We start from the raw sequence: 17,455 nt of genomic DNA, 5'->3' as shown, positions 1-17,455 counted from the left end.
CATATGGGATATTTTCAAAGATAGACCACATGAAAGGACACAAAACAAGCCTCACCAAATTCAAAAAAATTGAAATTTTATCGTGTTTTCTCAGACCACCAGGGCTTGAAACTAGAAACCAGCTTAAAGGAAAAACATCAAAAATGGTCAAAGTCATGGAGTTGAATAGCATGCTACTAAACAATGAATGGGTTAATAATGAAATCAAAGAAGAAATCAAAAAGCTTCTGGAAACATGAAAATGAACACACAACAGTCCAAAACTTATGGGATATAGCAAAGGCAGTGCTGAGAGGCAAGTTCATAGCTATACAGGCCTACCTGAAAAAGAAACATTTCAAATGAACAACCTAACCCTACACCTACAAGAACTGGAGAAACAATAACAAACTAAGCCCAAAGCAAGTAGAAGGAAGAAAATCAAGATCAGAGCAGAATTAAGCAACATAGAGACTAAACCACAATTCAAAGGATCAATAAATCCAGGAGCTGATTCTGAAAAGATAAACAAAATCAATATGCCTTCAAGGAGACTCATCAAGATAAAAAAGGGGGACCCACATAAAATCAGAAACTAAAGCGGAGAGATTACAACTGATAACCACCTAAATACAAAGGATTGTAAGTAATTACTACAAACAACTACATGGTATGAAGTTTGAAAACCTGGGTGAAATGGACAAATTTCTAGAAAAACATAACCTTCCAACACTGAATGAAGAAGAAGCAGAAAGCCTGAAGATTCCAATAACAGCTGGTGAAATTGAAGTAGTAATCAAAAGACTCCAGGCACGCAAAAGCCCTGGACCAGAGAGTTTCACTGGAGAATTCTACAAAACATTTAAGGAAGGGCTAATGCCTCTCCTTCTCAAACTATTCAAAAAAATCCAAGAAGAGGAACGACTCCCAAACTCTTTTTAATGAAGCCAGCAGCTGCCTAATCCCAAAAGCAGATAAAGACACAACAAAGAAAACTACAGGCCAATATCACTGATGAACATAGACACTAAAATCTTCAACAAAATATAGGCAAACTGCATTCAGCAATTCATTAAAAATCCTACACCATGATCAAGTGGGATTCATCCCAGGGATGCAAGGATGGCAAATATTTGTAAATCAATTAGCATAGCACATCACATAAAAAGAAAAGGCAAAAATCACACAACCATATCGGTAAATGTGGAAAAAGCACTGGGTAAGTTACAGCACCCATTTATCAAAAAACACAGCAAAGCGGGAGTAGAGGGAGCATACCTTAATATAATAAAGGCCATATACAAGAAACCTATAGCCAACATCATACTCAATATGTAAAATCTACAAGCTTCCCCACTAAGGAACAAGAAAAGGAAGTCTGCATTCACTACTTCTATTCAACATTGTAGTGGAAGTTTTAGCCACAGCAATCAGGAAAAAATAAAGAAATAAAAGGCATCCAAATTGGAAAGGAGGGAGTAAAGCTGTCACTGTTTGCAGATTACATGATAGTGTACATAGAAAACCCTGTAGTCTCCTCAAAAAATTACTTGACCTAATAAGTGAATTTGGCAAAATAGAGGGATACAAAGTCAATATTCAGATATCAAAGGCATTTTTGGACACCAAGAAAGAAATACCAGAAGCAGAAATCAGGGTGAAAATCCCATTTGCTATAACAACAATAAAAATCAACTACCTTGCAATAAACCTAACCTAAGAGGTAAGAGCCTGTTCTTAGGAAACTACACAACACTGAAGCATATATGCTTCAATAAATGGAAGCATATACCGTGTTCATTGATTGGAAGAATGAATATCATCAAAATGTCCATACTACCCAAAGCAATTTATAAATTCAATGTGTTCCCTATTAATATACCAATGACATATTTACACAGATATAAAACATTTCAAAAATGTATATGGAACCATAAATGTTCCTGAATAGCCTCGTCAAATTGTGAAAGAAGAGCAAAGTAAGACGGATCACAATACCTGACATCTAATTATATTAGAAGGCCATTATAATCAAAACAGTCTGGTAATGGCATAAGAACAGACACATAGCTCAATGGAATAGAATAGAGAGCCCAGAAATAAACCCAAGTCTCTATTGTCAATTACTATTTGACAAAGCGAGAAGAAGCATAATATGGAGTAAAAATAGCCTCTTCAACAAATGATGTTGGGAGATCTGGACAGCTACATGCAAAAAAAGTGAAACTCAACCACCAACTTATACCATACACAAAACTAAACTCAAGGTGGATAAAAGGCTTAAATATAAGGCATGACACCATAAAAGTCCTAGAGGAGAACATAGGCCAGAAAATTTCAGATATTCCACATACCAGTATTTTCACCAATATGTTCCTAAGGGTAAGGCATATAAAGGAAAGAATAAACAATTGGGACCTCATCAAAATGAAAATCTGCATGGCTAAAGAAAACAACAGCAAAATTAAAGGAGAAACACCTGTATGGGAAAATATATTTCCCAATGATACCTCACAAGGGTTTGATCTCCAAAATACATAGATATCTCACACAACTCCATTCTAGGGACACAAAAAACCAAATTAAAAAATGGGCAAAAGACCTGAACAGGTATTTCTCCAAGAGGGACATACAGAGGGCCCAAAGACATATGAAAGAGTGCTCAGCATCATTAGCCATCAGAGAGATGCAAAGTAAAATCACACTGAGATGCCACTTCAAAGCAGTCAGTATGGCCATCATAAACAAATCAACAAACAGTAAGTACTGGTGAGGTTGTGGAGAATAGGGACCCCCAGTACACTGTTTGTGGGAATGCAGAGTACTGCAGCCACTGTGGAAAACAGTATGGAATTTCCACAGTAAACTAAAAGTGGAACTGACTTTTGACCTGGTAATTCCACTTCTGGTATTATACCCTTAGAATCCAGAGACACCAACTCAGAAGAACCTATGCACTGCAATGTTCATAGTAGCACAATTTACAGTGGCCAAATGTTGGAAGCTAAAGTGCCCGTCAGTAAATGAGTGGATCAAAAACTATGGTACATTTATACAGTGAAATACAACCCAGCAGAAAGAAAAAAGGAGCTCCTATCATTCAGGACAATGTGGATGGATCTGGAGAGCATTGTGCTACGTAAGATAAGCCAGGCAGTGAAAGAGAAATACCATATCATATCACCTATAAGTGGAACCTAATCAATAAACCAAGGAAGCAAAATATAACCAGAGACATTGAAATAAAGAACACACTGAAAGGAGAAAATAGGGGAAGGGTAGTCAAGAAACATGTATAAAGGACCCATTGACAAAGCCAAAGAAGGGTAGGATCGAGGGAGGTAGGCAGGGATGGGTGGTATGGGTTGGGGGAGGAATGGTTGGGGCAAAAAGGAAGACAATTGTACTTAAACAACAGTAGAAAATAAGTAACTTCTGAAGAGAATGCGACCACATTCCCTCGGGCAGAAAAGAGAGGAAAAAAACCCCTATAAATAAATAATTAATTCCAATGAGTAAAATTGAGTTACACAGTGAGATAGATTAGCAATTCTTAAAGTACTTCTCTTCTAGAAACAAAGAATTAAATATAAAGGAATAAGTAAACATAATGGGAGCCAAGTTTAACATTGTTGAAGAAAGTTGCAATATGAAATAAGGAAGCTACAATAAACCCTGTGATGTTGGATTGCATAAAATCATGGTTTTTAAAAATGAATACACACACACACACACACACACACAGGGGATGGGGGGACGGAAAATGGAGACAAATGTTAAAAAAAAGAAAAAATATTTTAAAAAGAATATATGTGAGAATGTGATACACACACACACACACACACACACGTATATGTATTTCATAGTTGAGAAGATATAGAAGAAATAACATCCCACTAGCAATGAGACTTCCCAGCACTCATATCCAAAGAAACAGGGCTCAATATAGCAGTGTTGAGCACAGAAACCACAAATGGCATTGGGACATTTTGTGGGCACAGGAAGTAGGGAAGTGCTCAAAAATAATTGAAGTGTTAAAAGGGTCAGGTGTTAGTAAAAAGGAGGTCCCACGGGCCAAATATGGAACAATCTGAGCATCAAAATGTTATGAGCATAACAGATTGCATAAAGCCACTGAACAACATAATGACAAAAATGAAAATTCATAAACCATGCTGTATAGAATGCCAACTTATTAATGTAGAAGAAATAGTGGGCTTAGACAATGCCCAATGAGAGGAATGGTGGCGTGAGAGAACCCCTGGGTCTATCCCCTTAAAGTTTCAACAATGTGAACAGCTACAATTTAACAAAGCGTTCCCTGCTAAACACACAAAGATGTCTAAGAGATCTGTACATTTAAAAGTCTAAAGGTGAGCAAGTGGGAGCAAACTGGGGAGAAAAGTTCAAAATACACATGAATGTAATACGATAGCCTGGAACTAACCGCAGGGTGCAGTCTAGATAAGGGAGGAATCATTGTGTATGGCATTCCCTTCAGCTGGGAGGAACAAAGCGATTTAATAAGTATTTCTGCAGGTGTGGATAATGTGAGATGAGGCTTAGCCTAGTGACCTGGGCAGAAGCAAAGCACAGAGGTGCAGCCACAGTTGTCTGGCAACTGGCATTTCAGGCAAACAAAGCCATGGAGCCTGGCCACTTTCCCTTAACATCCCAAAGCTTGTCTTCCCTTACATGACAAGTTGCAGGGCACATTGTCTGCAATCCTGAGAACTGGTACTACATAAACACTTTACCTGAGCAAAGGGCACACTCTGCAACTAATCTCAGGGTTGAGTGGAGCCATAGGGAGGATGCTGTGATTGCCCAGTGGGCAATGTTGCTTGGAGGGCAAAGCAACAAAGGAGGCAGCCAGGTTCCCCAGCTTACCCCATGCCCACACATTAAAGCTGCCAGCAGCATCTGACTGTGGTGGGACAGCACCAAAATGTCAAGGATTTAGGACTCCATCACCTACCATATTCCTCTGAAAGGTTGTTTTTTGGGGTTTGGAATGACCAAATCACAGCTGAGGCACCCACCTTCCCTGGGAATACAGGCCTTTTTTCCATGATGCTGTGGAGATCTGAAAATCCAGAGGAGTGGAAGAGAGCTAAAAAATTTGTGATTCAGTGTCATCTACTGGAAAACAATAGAAAGATCTTATAAATCTACTAAAGAAGTGCCACTTATACACAGGTGCCTAGACAAAGAAGGAATCCATGAAATACCATGAATTATCAAGGTAAAGAGTCAGCTCAAAAAGAAAATGAAAAATCTCTGGAAAATAAACAAAGAAATGGAAATATGTGATTTAAGTGACAGAGAATTCAAGATTGCAGTTCTAAAAAAAAACTATAAATGACATGCAAGAAAACACAAATAGGCACTTTAATGAAGAGAAATAAAATCAATGAACAAAATTAGTACTTTACCAAAGAGATCTAAACTTGATGATGGAATCCAGTGAGTCAGAACCTAATCATCTCTGACATCCAAAGGGACCCCTTCACTCCCCCTTGTTTGACCAGCATGGAATTTAGTCTCCTGTCTGAGTGGGGTAAGTTCATCCCTTGGGCAGTGAGTAGCCACTGTCCTGGTCATTGAGAATTGACAGTGCCTTAGGCCTCCTACTGTCCCCACTGGCCATCTGATCATCACTCCAGAGACGCCTTAGGTGACCCTTGAAGTGGCAGGTAAGCTCATTACATTTTTGTTAGATATGGCACTGCTTCCTCTGTTCTGATATACACACCGGGGCCTCTTTCTTCCAAAACCTGTTTGATACTTGGGGTAAATGGGCATTCTCAATGATACCATTTTACTCAACCTCTGTAATGTTGCTTGGGAATGTCACTTTTAGTCACTCCTTTTTAAATTTCTTGTAAAATTTGTTGCCTCTAGGATACAGCAATTCCATGTCAAGATTATGACTCTTTGAGGATTCTATCTCATCCATACTTTAGAAGAATCAGACATGGCCTCTCTGTTCCAGCCCTAGATCCTATTCCCTTGTCTCCCTTAGATCAGGCAGAGAGAGACTTCCAAGCCCTATGCAGGTGGGCACTATTACCTTTGTCAGCAGGAAGCAGGTTTGTCAGCAGGACAAACCCTCCTCCCTTATTATTCCTAAAAGATTTCAGCGATGGAAGTCTCTAAGTGGGAAATGAGTCAGGATAGTAAGAAGCTAGGAAAGTTCCTGGGCAAGTGGAATGGGAAAACTGAGGTAAGATAATTAAACAAGGCCAAACAATTTGGACAACTTACAGCCAGCTAGTGGATTGTAAGACCTTGTCTTTCCTAACAAAGGACACTTGAGAGCTAATGGTTTACACCTCTCTTTCCTAACCAGAGAATGTGTACCTTAAATCACTAAATTTAGTGAAAAACAAAGACCTAAATAATGCCATTTGTGCCAGCTAATACACAAATGAAGTCAGGAGAACAAATAACAAAAACCTTAGAGCCAGACAAACCCAATACAAAAGTAAAGCAGTAAAGCAAACCAAAGAATAATTCCAAAATCCCCTATATGCTAATTTTGATGCATCAGCATATTTAAAACACCTGGAAAGCTGATGAATATCCTGATGAAATTCCCCCCTAAGAATCTTATCCACAGAAGAGAGAGATAATATCCTCAAGACAAAGGCTACAAGAGTGAGCTCTCTCTATAGCATGCACATGCCCCTTCTTGAACATAAATTTCTTATTTTTTCCTAAACTCTAAGCATCCCCATAAGACTTGCAACCAGGAAAGCAGCAGACAGGAACAGCTCATCCTAGGCTTTCCCACTGATTTTTTTCTCCAAGGACCTCTTTTACTCTTGACTTTCCAGTAAGGTAAAAGCAGCCCTGTCTTGGCTCATTTCCGTCACTGTGACCTTTACTTCCCATTGAGATAACATCAGAACCACCTAGGCTTACTTCTTTCCTATAAAATTTCTAGGAAACCAAAGAAGAGGACCACCTAGGCTTTTTCCTGTTGCTGCTTCTATCCTAAGTCCTTCCTTTGTTTCAGTTGCCACTGCTTTAATAAACATGCTTTCAAAATCACCTAGACTTGCGTTGTGAAATATTTCTTCCACAAGGTCAAGAACCCATATACTACAAAACAGCCCGAGGCAGACCTTCTCCCAGCCTAGGTTCCATCCTGTAACACAATGTAATGGGAATATTTTCCATGTTCATGGATTAGAATAATCAACAATTAAAATTTCCACATTACTCAAAGCAGTATACAGATTTAATGCAATCCCCATGAAAACCTCAATGGCATTTTTCAAAGAAATACAATAAAAAATAATCAACTTTGTATAAAACCACAAAAGGTCCTGAATAGCCAAAGCAATACTGAGAAAAAGTACAAAGCCAGAGGAATCACACTCTCTGACTTCATATCATATTAAAGTGACAATAATTAAAACAGCATGGGAGTGGGAAACTGGCAGCAAAGTAGGTGTGAGCCAAGCCCACTTGCTCGTGCACTCAACTCAGACTCTTAGCTGATCTTCCAAAAAACAAAGTGAACATTCAACAGAATCTTGGCTGATAGGAAGTTTGGAAGCCAAAGAGTACAGAGGATGCTTCAAAATAGGTGGTAAAGAGGTTTCATAGGTGGATGGAGAAAGTCGACATGCATAGCACGAGAAACAGCAGCTGCCATGGGGACAGCTCCCAAGGAGAGCCTGGTGAGAGAGAGCAGCCTAGAGGCTCCCTCCCCTCCCAAGGCAGGGAATACACAGACCCAGCAGCAGGGAGCAACTTAAGTAGAGTCACCAGGGAGAAACATGCTGCATACGCACACAGCTGGCAGTGCACCCTAGCTGTGGCAGTGGAAGCTGACTGCAACAGTTCCAGAGAGTGACGGAGATCCTGGCTGCATCTAGAACTGGGGGAAGAGGAGGGCCATGACTTGCTATGACTGAGATGGACTCTTGACTTGTCAGAGAGTTGGAATATGTGGAAAGCTGGGCAGTGGCTTGGTGCTGCAGTGGGAACTCACAGAGACACTTTTTTCAAAAGGAGAGCTGAGGCATGCTGGGGAGGGACCTCATGTGCACAGCTACCTGGCCAAGAAGGAGAGAGGATTGTGGGCATTATCTACTCCCACTCAGTACACTTGGGCAGTTTGATCAAAAGGGTGCAAAGTGAGGTGGTTTCTTGGCCCCAGCCCAGTGGAGCAGCACAGGTGGAAGTGCTGGCTGTAGTGGGCTGACAGGACAGTGGCTGGGAACTGTGCATCTGAGATTAACTGAGGCCAGACTGTGTCCCCTTCCTTAGCAGAACTCCTGGGAAGGGAAAATTGAACCCAACTCTTCACCTCTGGCAGGAGTTGAGAAGATCTGAAAAACCAGCGGGGCAGGCTTAACAACCCCCAAGGGGCATTTCCAGCAAGACCAATGCCTGGAAAGGCCCATTTTGAACTCCTCACAGGCAGAAGTACGCTGGGTTTAGGGAACTTATTTCACTGAGGCCATCTAAGCAGAAAGTTAAGAAAGCATGCAAAAAGGATTTTCAGGGTACAGCCCAGACTTGGCTCACACACAGAGCTGCAGTCTACACCAAGCAGGAGAGAGCTGACATTCTTAGACAGATTGCCCCATGTCCCCCATGAAACTGACAGCTATTTAAGCAGAAACTATACATTATTTGAAATAAACTGAGACAGACTAAGACTGGAGGTGTAGGGGCAGGGAGAGTGCACCCACAATTTTCCCAGAAGACTGAGCAGTGCCTCCCAGGAGAGACACAGAGACCTCACCCTCTCATTCATAACAGAAGCCCCCTCTAGAGGCATGGGAAGAAAATACAGGTCGTGTTGCCAGAAGTTGGATGACCCATCCTGGTCCTTGAGCTGATTAAGAAAACCACATATGGGCCCGCATACAAGTCAGGAAGCAAACACCAACAGGTGAGGCGGAGTTCACTTTGCTGTTCATCAGAACTTGTGTGTCTTTTCTCTCTCTCTTCTTTTTTCTTCTCAAATATCATTTTAATATTTCTATTTTCACTTCACTCACATTCCAACTAAATCACTACTCTTGGCCTTTTATTTTTTCTTATTTTTATTCAGATTATGTGTTTTTTCATATTATTGTCAAATTCCACATAGCACCTTTCCCTGGTCTTATTCCATTCACTGGTCTGACTGCCATCTTCCTAACCTTTCTTACTATTGTTGGAAACTTTATTTTCTCTCACATTATCCCATGTTCCTATTGATTACTCTTACTATTTATCCTCCATCTATCCTCACAAAAGCATTCTTTCTTCCTTACGTTAACTCATATTATTTTATCCCTCTGGTAATAGTCTTATCTCCCACCTTTATAAATTGTGGCTAGTTGGGTGAGGATATCATGGTTATTGCTGTTCTCCCATGGAATTCCTATTTGTTCACTGTTTGTTTATACGTTAAATCCTATATGATACTCTCCCTCTGTCTTACTCCATTTTGCCTTCCCCCTACCCTTGATCAGTTGAGTGAGGAATTTTATTTTAATTTTTTTCCCTCTTAATCTGGGTTTCATCTTTACTTTCATTAGTTTTCCTCCCTCAGCCTCTCAAAGTCATGTTCCTTTACTGTAGACATCTCATATTCTCTTCTCTTTTGTACAATATTCTTACTCTTTCCACTTTTATTAATTTTTTTCAAATATTTTATTTATTTATTTTTAGAGAGAAGGGAAAGGAGTAAGAAAGAGAGGGAAACATCAATGTGCGGTTGCCTATTGTGTGCCCCATAATGGGGGCCTAGCCTGCAACCCAGACATGTGCCCAGACTGGAAATTGAACCAGTGGACATTTGGTTTGCAGGCTGGCATTCAATCTACTGAGCCACACCAGCCAGGCCAACTTTTATTCATCTTCATCCAGCTGTTGTTGATGTTAACCCTGCTATGGTTTTTATGCAATTTTGTTCCTTTTGGTCAAATACCTTTTCAATTTTACTTCAAACCTCATAGTATTCTCTTCCCTTTTCTTACTCCATTTTTTGACATTGCCCTCCTGTGTTTTATATATGCTTTAAATTTAGTTCTCTCCCTTTCTTTGCCTTGGTTCTATCCGTACTGTTATCAGTTCTCCTCCCTATTCCCACTCAAAGACATTTTCTCCTCTTTTAGTCATCTCATATTCTCTTTTTCCTATCTTGTAATATTCTTAATCTCTATTGAACTTTATTGATCTTTTCTCAATTGCAGTTCATACTGCTGATGTGGTAGGTGGATTTTTTTTTTTTTTTGCTGGCATGGGTTTGGTTTTCTGGTGATACTGCTTAGTTAACCAACACCTATAAAACAGCATACAAGAAGAGGGGGGATTTCTGACTTCTATTAAACCAGCTGGATGGAGAACCCACCAATGAAGTAGCCACCAACAAGCAAAGCCCAAGTACAACAAGAGAGCCCACACAAACTGAATAAAGAGCAACCCTAGAGCATTCACACAGGGAGATGAAAGAGACTGCACCACTGAGTCCTGCAGAACTCCTACCCAACAAAGTCAGGCAAGCAAAGCAGAGAATCCCAAGATGCAGAGACAAAAAGTTATCAAAAATGGGGAGAAAAAGAAAGAACCTCCCAATCAAAAGGAATGGAGGAATCCCCAGAAAAAGAGCTAAATGAAATCAAGGCAAGCAATCTATCAGATATATAATTTTTTAAAAAAATGGTTATAAGGATGCTCAAGGAACTCAGTGACAACTACAGGAACTGAATGGGAATTACAACAGCATGTAAAAGGAAATAGAAACTATAAACAAGAACCAGAAAATATGAAAAATGCAATATATGAAATAAAAAATACACTAGAAGGGATTACAAGCAGGATGGATGAAGCACAGGACTGAATCAGTGAGCTGGAAAATAAGGTAGAAAGAAACACCCAGGCAGAACAAAAAAATGAAAAATTACTCAAAAAGTATGAAGATAGTTTAAGGGAACTTAAGGATAACATGAACCATAGCAACATTTGAAGAATCAGAATACCAGAAGTGGAAGAAAATGAGCAAGGGATAGAAAAACTATTTGAAAGAATAATGACAGAAAACTTTCCTAACTTGGAGAGGGGAAAAACCTTACAAGTTCAGGAAGCACAAAGGGTCCCAATCAAGAACCCAAAGAGGCCCACTCCAAGACATATAATTAAAATTCCAAATATTAAAGACAAAGAGATAATCTTAAAGGCAACAAGAGATAAACAGATAGTAGCATACAAGGGAGCTTTGATAAGGCCAGCAGCTGATTTCTCAACAGAAAAAATGCAAGTTACCAGGGAATGGCAAGAAATATTCCAAGTAATGAAAAGCAAAGGCCTGCATCCAAGACTACTCTACTCAGAAAGGCTGTCATTTAAAATGGAGAGTGAAATAAGGAATTTCCCAAACAAAAGGCCAAAAGAATATACCTCCACCAAACCAGCACTGCAAGACCTGCTAAAGGGACTGCTTTAAGTAGAGGAGGAAAAAGAGTCAGAGAGAGAGAGGAACACAACTGAAAAGGGGAAAAATGGCAATGAGTAAGTATCTATTAATAACAACCTTAAAGGTAAATGAATTAAATGTTCCAATCAAAAGACATAGGGTAGCTGAATGAATAATAAAACATGACCTGAATATATGCTGTCTACAAAGACTCACCTCAGATCAAAAGACCTATGCAGACTGAAAGTGAAAGGTTGGAAAAAATATTCCAAACAAATAGGAAAGAAAAATCTGGGGTAGCAATACTTATATCAGACAAAATAGATTTCAAAACAAAAGCCATAAAAAGAGAGAAGGACACTCCATAATACTTAAGGGAAGAATCCATCAAGAAGATATAAACAACTTTTTGCCACTTCTACTGCGAGGATGAAGACCATTCTCAGCAATCAGACTGTCGACATCCCCGAAAATGTCGACATCACTCTGAAGGGGCGCACAGTTATTGTGAAGGGCCCCAGAGGCACCCTGCGGAGGGACTTCAACCACATCAACGTAGAACTCAGTCTTCTTGGAAAGAAAAAGAAGAGGCTCCGGGTTGACAAATGGTGGGGAAATAGAAAGGAACTGGCCACTGTCCGCACCATCTGCAGTCATGTACAGAACATGATCAAGGGTGTTACGCTGGGCTTCCGTTACAAGATGAGGTCTGTGTATGCCCACTTCCCCATCAATGTTGTTATTCAGGAGAATGGTTCTCTTGTTGAAATCAGAAATTTCTTGGGCGAAAAATACATCCGCAGGGTTCGGATGAGGTCAGGCGTTGCTTGTTCAGTATCTCAGGCCCAGAAGGATGAGTTGATTCTGGAAGGAAATGACATTGAACTTGTATCAAATTCAGCTGCTTTGATTCAGCAAGCCACAACAGTTAAAAACAAGGATATCAGAAAATTTTTGGATGGTATCTATGTGTCTGAAAAAGGAACAGTTCAGCAGGCTGATGAATAAGATCTAAGTTGTCCAGCTGTAGAAACAGCAAGGTGCCGAATGATTCCTCACACTTACTTGGGATATTCCTTACATTTATTTGTGTAATTTTAAAGATGGAATAAAAGCTGTGTATTGATCTGGAAAAAAAAAAGAAGATATAAACATTGTAAACACTTATGCACCCAATATATGAGCACTCAAATATATAAGGAAAATCTTGGAGGTCTTCAAGAATGATACAGACAACCCATTCACTTATAGTAGGTGATTTTAACACCCTATTGTCAACAGTGGACAGATCATCCAAACAAGAATCAACAAGGATATTGTGGCACTGAACAACACTATAAATCAGGGGTGTCCAAACCAAGGCCCTCAGCTTGCATGCAGTCTAGAATGGCTATGAATGCAGCCCAACACAAAATCATAAATTTACTAAAACATTATAAGATTTTCCAGTTCCATCCATGCCATTGCAAAAGATAGGAGCCCCTTATTTCTGCTATATAATATTCCATTGTGTAAATGTACCATAGTGTTTTTTTAAATGGAAATCATTTTTTTATTGTTCTTCAAGTACACTTGTCTACATCTCCCCCAACTCACCCACCACACCTACCACCTCCCACCCTCAATCCTATGCCCCTTTGGCTTTGTCCATGGGTCCTTTATACGCATTTCTTGATGACTCTTCCCCAATTTCCCACATTAATATCCCTTTCCCTCCCTTCTGCTAACTGTCAGTTTCTTCTTTCTTTCAATGTCTCTGGATATATTTTGCTTCCTCATTTGTTTTCTTGATTAAGGACCATTTATAGGTGAGATCATGTGATATTTGTCTTTCACTGCCTGGCTTATTTTACTCAACATTATGCTCTCCAGTTCCATCCATCCTGTCATGAAAGGTAGGACTTCTTCTTTCTTTCTGCTGCATAGTATTCCATTGTGTACATGTACCATAGCTTTTTGATCCACTCATTTACTGATGGGCACTTAGGTTGCTTCCAACACTTAGCTATTATAAATTGTACTCCTATGAACATTGGGGTGCATAGGTTCTTTTGAACTGATGTTTATGGGTTTTTAGGGTATAGTACCAGAAGTAGAATTACTGGGTCAAAAGGCAGCTCTAGTTTTAGTTCTTTGAGGAAATTCCATACAGTGATTACTTACTTGTCACAATGTCGCATAAAATAAATGTATGTACAATGATGTTTTATTTTTTAGATATGTACATTTTCTATATTAGTGATCACAAACTTAGGTCCTGCACAATGACTTTAAAAGAATAACAAAAGGACTGCTGCATAATTACTGTTATTGTGTGGGGACTTTTTAACTTATCTATGGTGACATATATCATGAATTTTATGGACAAACATTTTTTTCTTTCCTTTTTTTTCTCATTAGTTTTTGTTAGTGTTTTTGTATTTAATGTGTGGCCTGAGATAGCTCTTCTCCCAGTGCGGCCCAGAGGTGCTAAAAGGTTGGACACCCCTGGTGTAGATCAAATGGAGTTAACTGATATTTACAGAACATTTCATCCCAAAGATGCAAAATATACATTTTGTTCAAATGCACATGGAACATTTTCAAAGATAGATCACATGATAGGATACAAAACAAGCCTCAACAAATTCAAGAAAATTGTAATCACATCAAGCATGTTCTTGGGCCACAATGACTTGAAACTAGAAACCAACATCAAGGAAAAAAATAAAAAACAATCAAATCTATGGAGACTGAACAACATGTTATTACACAATGAATGGGTAAAGAATGAGATCAAGAAAGAAATCAAAAAGTTTCCTGAAACAAGTGAAAATGAACACAGGATAGCTTAGAACCCAGGGGACACAGCAAAGACAATTCTAAGAGGGAAGTTCATAGTAATACAGGCCTACCTAAAAAAGAGAAACATTTCAAATAAATAACCTAACCCTACATCTACAAGAACTAGAGGAACCACAACAATCAAGTCCCAAAGGAAATAGAAGGAAAGAAATAATCAAGATCAGAGGAGAATCAAATGACATAGAGTCTAAAAGAACAATTCAAAGGATCAGTAAATCCAGGAGCTAGTTCTTTGAAAACATAAAATAAAAAAGCCTTTAACCAGACCCATCAAGAAAAAGAGAGAGATGACCCAAAAAAAATAAAATCAGAAATGAAAGAGGAGAAATCTCAACTGATACCACAGAAATTCAAAGGATCATAAGAAATTACTATGAACAACTCTACGCCAAGAAATTGGACAACCTCAGTGAAGTGGACAAATTTTTAGAAACATATAATCCTCCAAAACTCAGTAAAGAAGAAGCAGAAATCCTGACTAACAACAGCTAGTGAAATTGTAGTTGTAATTAAAAAAAAACTCCAGGCACACAGAAGCCCTTGACTGGGAGGCTTCACAGGAGAATTTTACCAAACATTTAGAGGAGCTCTAACCCTGATTCTTCTCAAACTATTTAAAAAATTTAAGAAGAGGGAAGACTGTCAAACTTTTTTTTGAGGCCAGTATTATCCTAATTCCAAAACCAGGTAAAGACATAACAAAAAAGAAAAGTAAAGGCAAATATTGCTGATGAATATAGATGCTAAAATACTCAACAAAATATTGGCAAGTTGGATACAACACTATATTATAAAGATCATACACCATGATCAAGTGGGATTCATCTCAGGGATGCAAGGATGGTAAAGTATGCACAAATCAATAAATGTAATACACCACATACAATATGAAAGGTAAAAACCATATGATTATATCAATAGATGCTGAAAAAGCATTTGATAATAGTACAGCAAGTTATGATAAAAAAACACACAGCAAAGTGGGAGTACAGGGTGTGTACCTCAACATAATAAAGGTCATATACCAGAAACCTATAACCAACAGCATACTCAGCAAGCAAAAACTAAAACTTTCCCCCTAAGATAAGGACAAGACAAGGGTGTTCACTTTCACTTCTATTCAATATAGTATTGGAAGTTCAAGGCACAGCAGTCAGACAAGAAAAAGAAGTAAAACATATCCAAATTGAAAAGGAGGAAGTAAAGCTGTCACTGTTTGCAGATGGTATGCTAGTGTAAGTAGAAAACCCTATAGATTCCACCAAAAAACTACTCAACCTAATAAGTGAATTTGGCAAAACAGTAGGATACAAGGTCAGTATTCAGAAATCAAAGGCATTTTTGTACAAGAACAATGAACTATGAGAAATAGAAATTACAGGAGAAATCCCATTTACTATAGAAACAACAAAAAACAAAGTACCTAGGAATAAACCTTATCCAGGTGAGAGAGGAAGTGGGGCTCTGAATCCTGCAGAGCCCATCCTGGGGTCATCATGGATGGGGGGAAATAATATGAGTTGAACCAGATACTTCTCTGTCTGCCAGGAGAGGGGGATGGTACTTCCCTCTAGTGGAGAAGTCCCTGAGCACCTCTGTCCAAAGGCTTTTATTGAGAATCATATATGCAGGGGTATGGAGCAAAGCTCATCAATCAATGTCAAAAAGCTATGTTTACAGAAAACAAATAGAGATCATTGATAACAATTAAAGGAACCCAAGAGATATGCTTCGGGTCAGGGTCTGTGAATAATGTAAATTTCCTTCCCAGCATGAACCATTTATCATAGTTTTTGAGGGAAGTACAAAGTATGCTTCAAGGAACTTCTAGGCCCGATTTATCCCCAGGAACCACCCGATCCAGTTTAGGGCTGTACCTTCCTTCAGTATTGTTTCAAGCCTGAGCCAGGTAAGCAGGACAGAGCCACCAAGAAATAAGGAGACTTCTTTCAGATAGAATGAGGACTCTGTCTATATCAAAGCGGGGGGTGGGGTGGTGAGGGTCTTTTGCCCTTTCTCTGTGTCCCTCAAGTTCTTCCCTGATGCCTATGTGGCTGGGCCTGTCTTAGGTTTCCCCTGCCATCAAGGGGTCTTACCCATCACTGACTAACCAGCCTTCTTCAAGGGTCAAGCAGGGTGATGTGAGGGAGGCAGGGGCTGCGCCTCTGCCAGGGGGGACAGGTTTTGTCTCCTCAGTGGCCTATTTTCCCAAGGCCTCCTTGATTAGCTCCAGCCTTGGAGCCCTCTCCTCTGTCAGTGAGGCTGCAGTCCCTGAAACCAGGTGGGATATTTCCCAACACCGTGGAGGTAAAAAACCTGTACTCTGAAAAGTACAGCACACTGAAGAAAGAAATTAAGACAGACACAAATAAATGGAAGTATATACCGTGTTCATAGATTGGAAGAATTAACATTAAAATGTCCACACCACCCATAGCAATCTAGAGTCAACATGATCTCTATGAAAATATCAATGACATACTTCACTGATATATAACAAATATTTCAAAGAAATTTTATGGAACTGAAATAGACCCCAAATAGCCTCAGAAATTTTGAGAAAGAACAAAGTAGGAGGGGTCACAATACTCAATACCAAACTATACCACAAGGCCACCATAATCAAAACAGCCTCGCACTGGCCTAAAAACAGACACATAGACCAATAGAAGAAAATAGAGAGCCCAGAAATAAACCCATGTCAATATGGTCAGGTAATATCTGATAAAGGTGGCAGGAACATAAAATTGAGTAAAAAATAGCCTCTTCAATAAATACTATTTGGAAATCTAGACAAGTACATGCAAAAAACAATGATATTTGACCACCAAATTATACCATATTAAAAAATAAACCCAAGATGAATTCAAGACTTAAATATCTCAGACAACATATGCAGCAATATTTTCACTGATACATCCCCTAGGACAAGAGATAGAAAGGAAAGAATAAACAAATGAGACTACATAAAATTAAAAGGCTTCCAATGAATCCTAATGAAAACATCAACAAAATAAAAAGGGAACCAACAGTATGGAAAAACATATTTGCCAATGATACCTCAGAAAAGGGTTTGATCTGCAAAATATATAAAGAATTCACATGGCTCTACACCAGGAAGAAAAAACCATCCAATTAAGAAATGGACATAGGACCTGAACAGACACTTCTCTAACCAGGACATACAGATGGCCCATAGACACATGA

General features: G+C 39.1%; 1 protein-coding gene across 1 annotated transcript; it reads left to right on the top strand.

Moving 5' to 3' along the window:
* The first annotated feature begins 11,815 nt into the window (after positions 1-11,815).
* Positions 11,816-12,548, top strand: LOC129083222 (60S ribosomal protein L9). The gene has a single exon (XM_054589086.1). It carries the CDS (start codon positions 11,834-11,836, stop codon positions 12,410-12,412), a length of 579 nt encoding a protein of 192 aa, XP_054445061.1. The 5' UTR covers positions 11,816-11,833; the 3' UTR covers positions 12,413-12,548.
* The last annotated feature ends 4,907 nt before the right edge of the window (positions 12,549-17,455 follow it).

This window comes from Pteronotus mesoamericanus, unplaced genomic scaffold, assembly GCF_021234165.1.
Source record: "Pteronotus mesoamericanus isolate MK-2021 breed Mesoamerican mustached bat unplaced genomic scaffold, CSHL_Meso_final scaffold_165, whole genome shotgun sequence".
Taxonomy (NCBI): Eukaryota; Metazoa; Chordata; class Mammalia; order Chiroptera; family Mormoopidae; genus Pteronotus; species Pteronotus mesoamericanus.
The sequence above is the reverse complement of the archived record's forward strand: the minus strand, read 5'-3'. Positions and strand labels throughout refer to the sequence as shown.

Excerpts from the sequence above, each read along its gene's own strand:
- LOC129083222 (XM_054589086.1), top strand. The coding sequence starts at position 11,834 with ATGAAGACCATTCTCAGCAATCAGACTGTCGACATCCCCGAAAATGTC.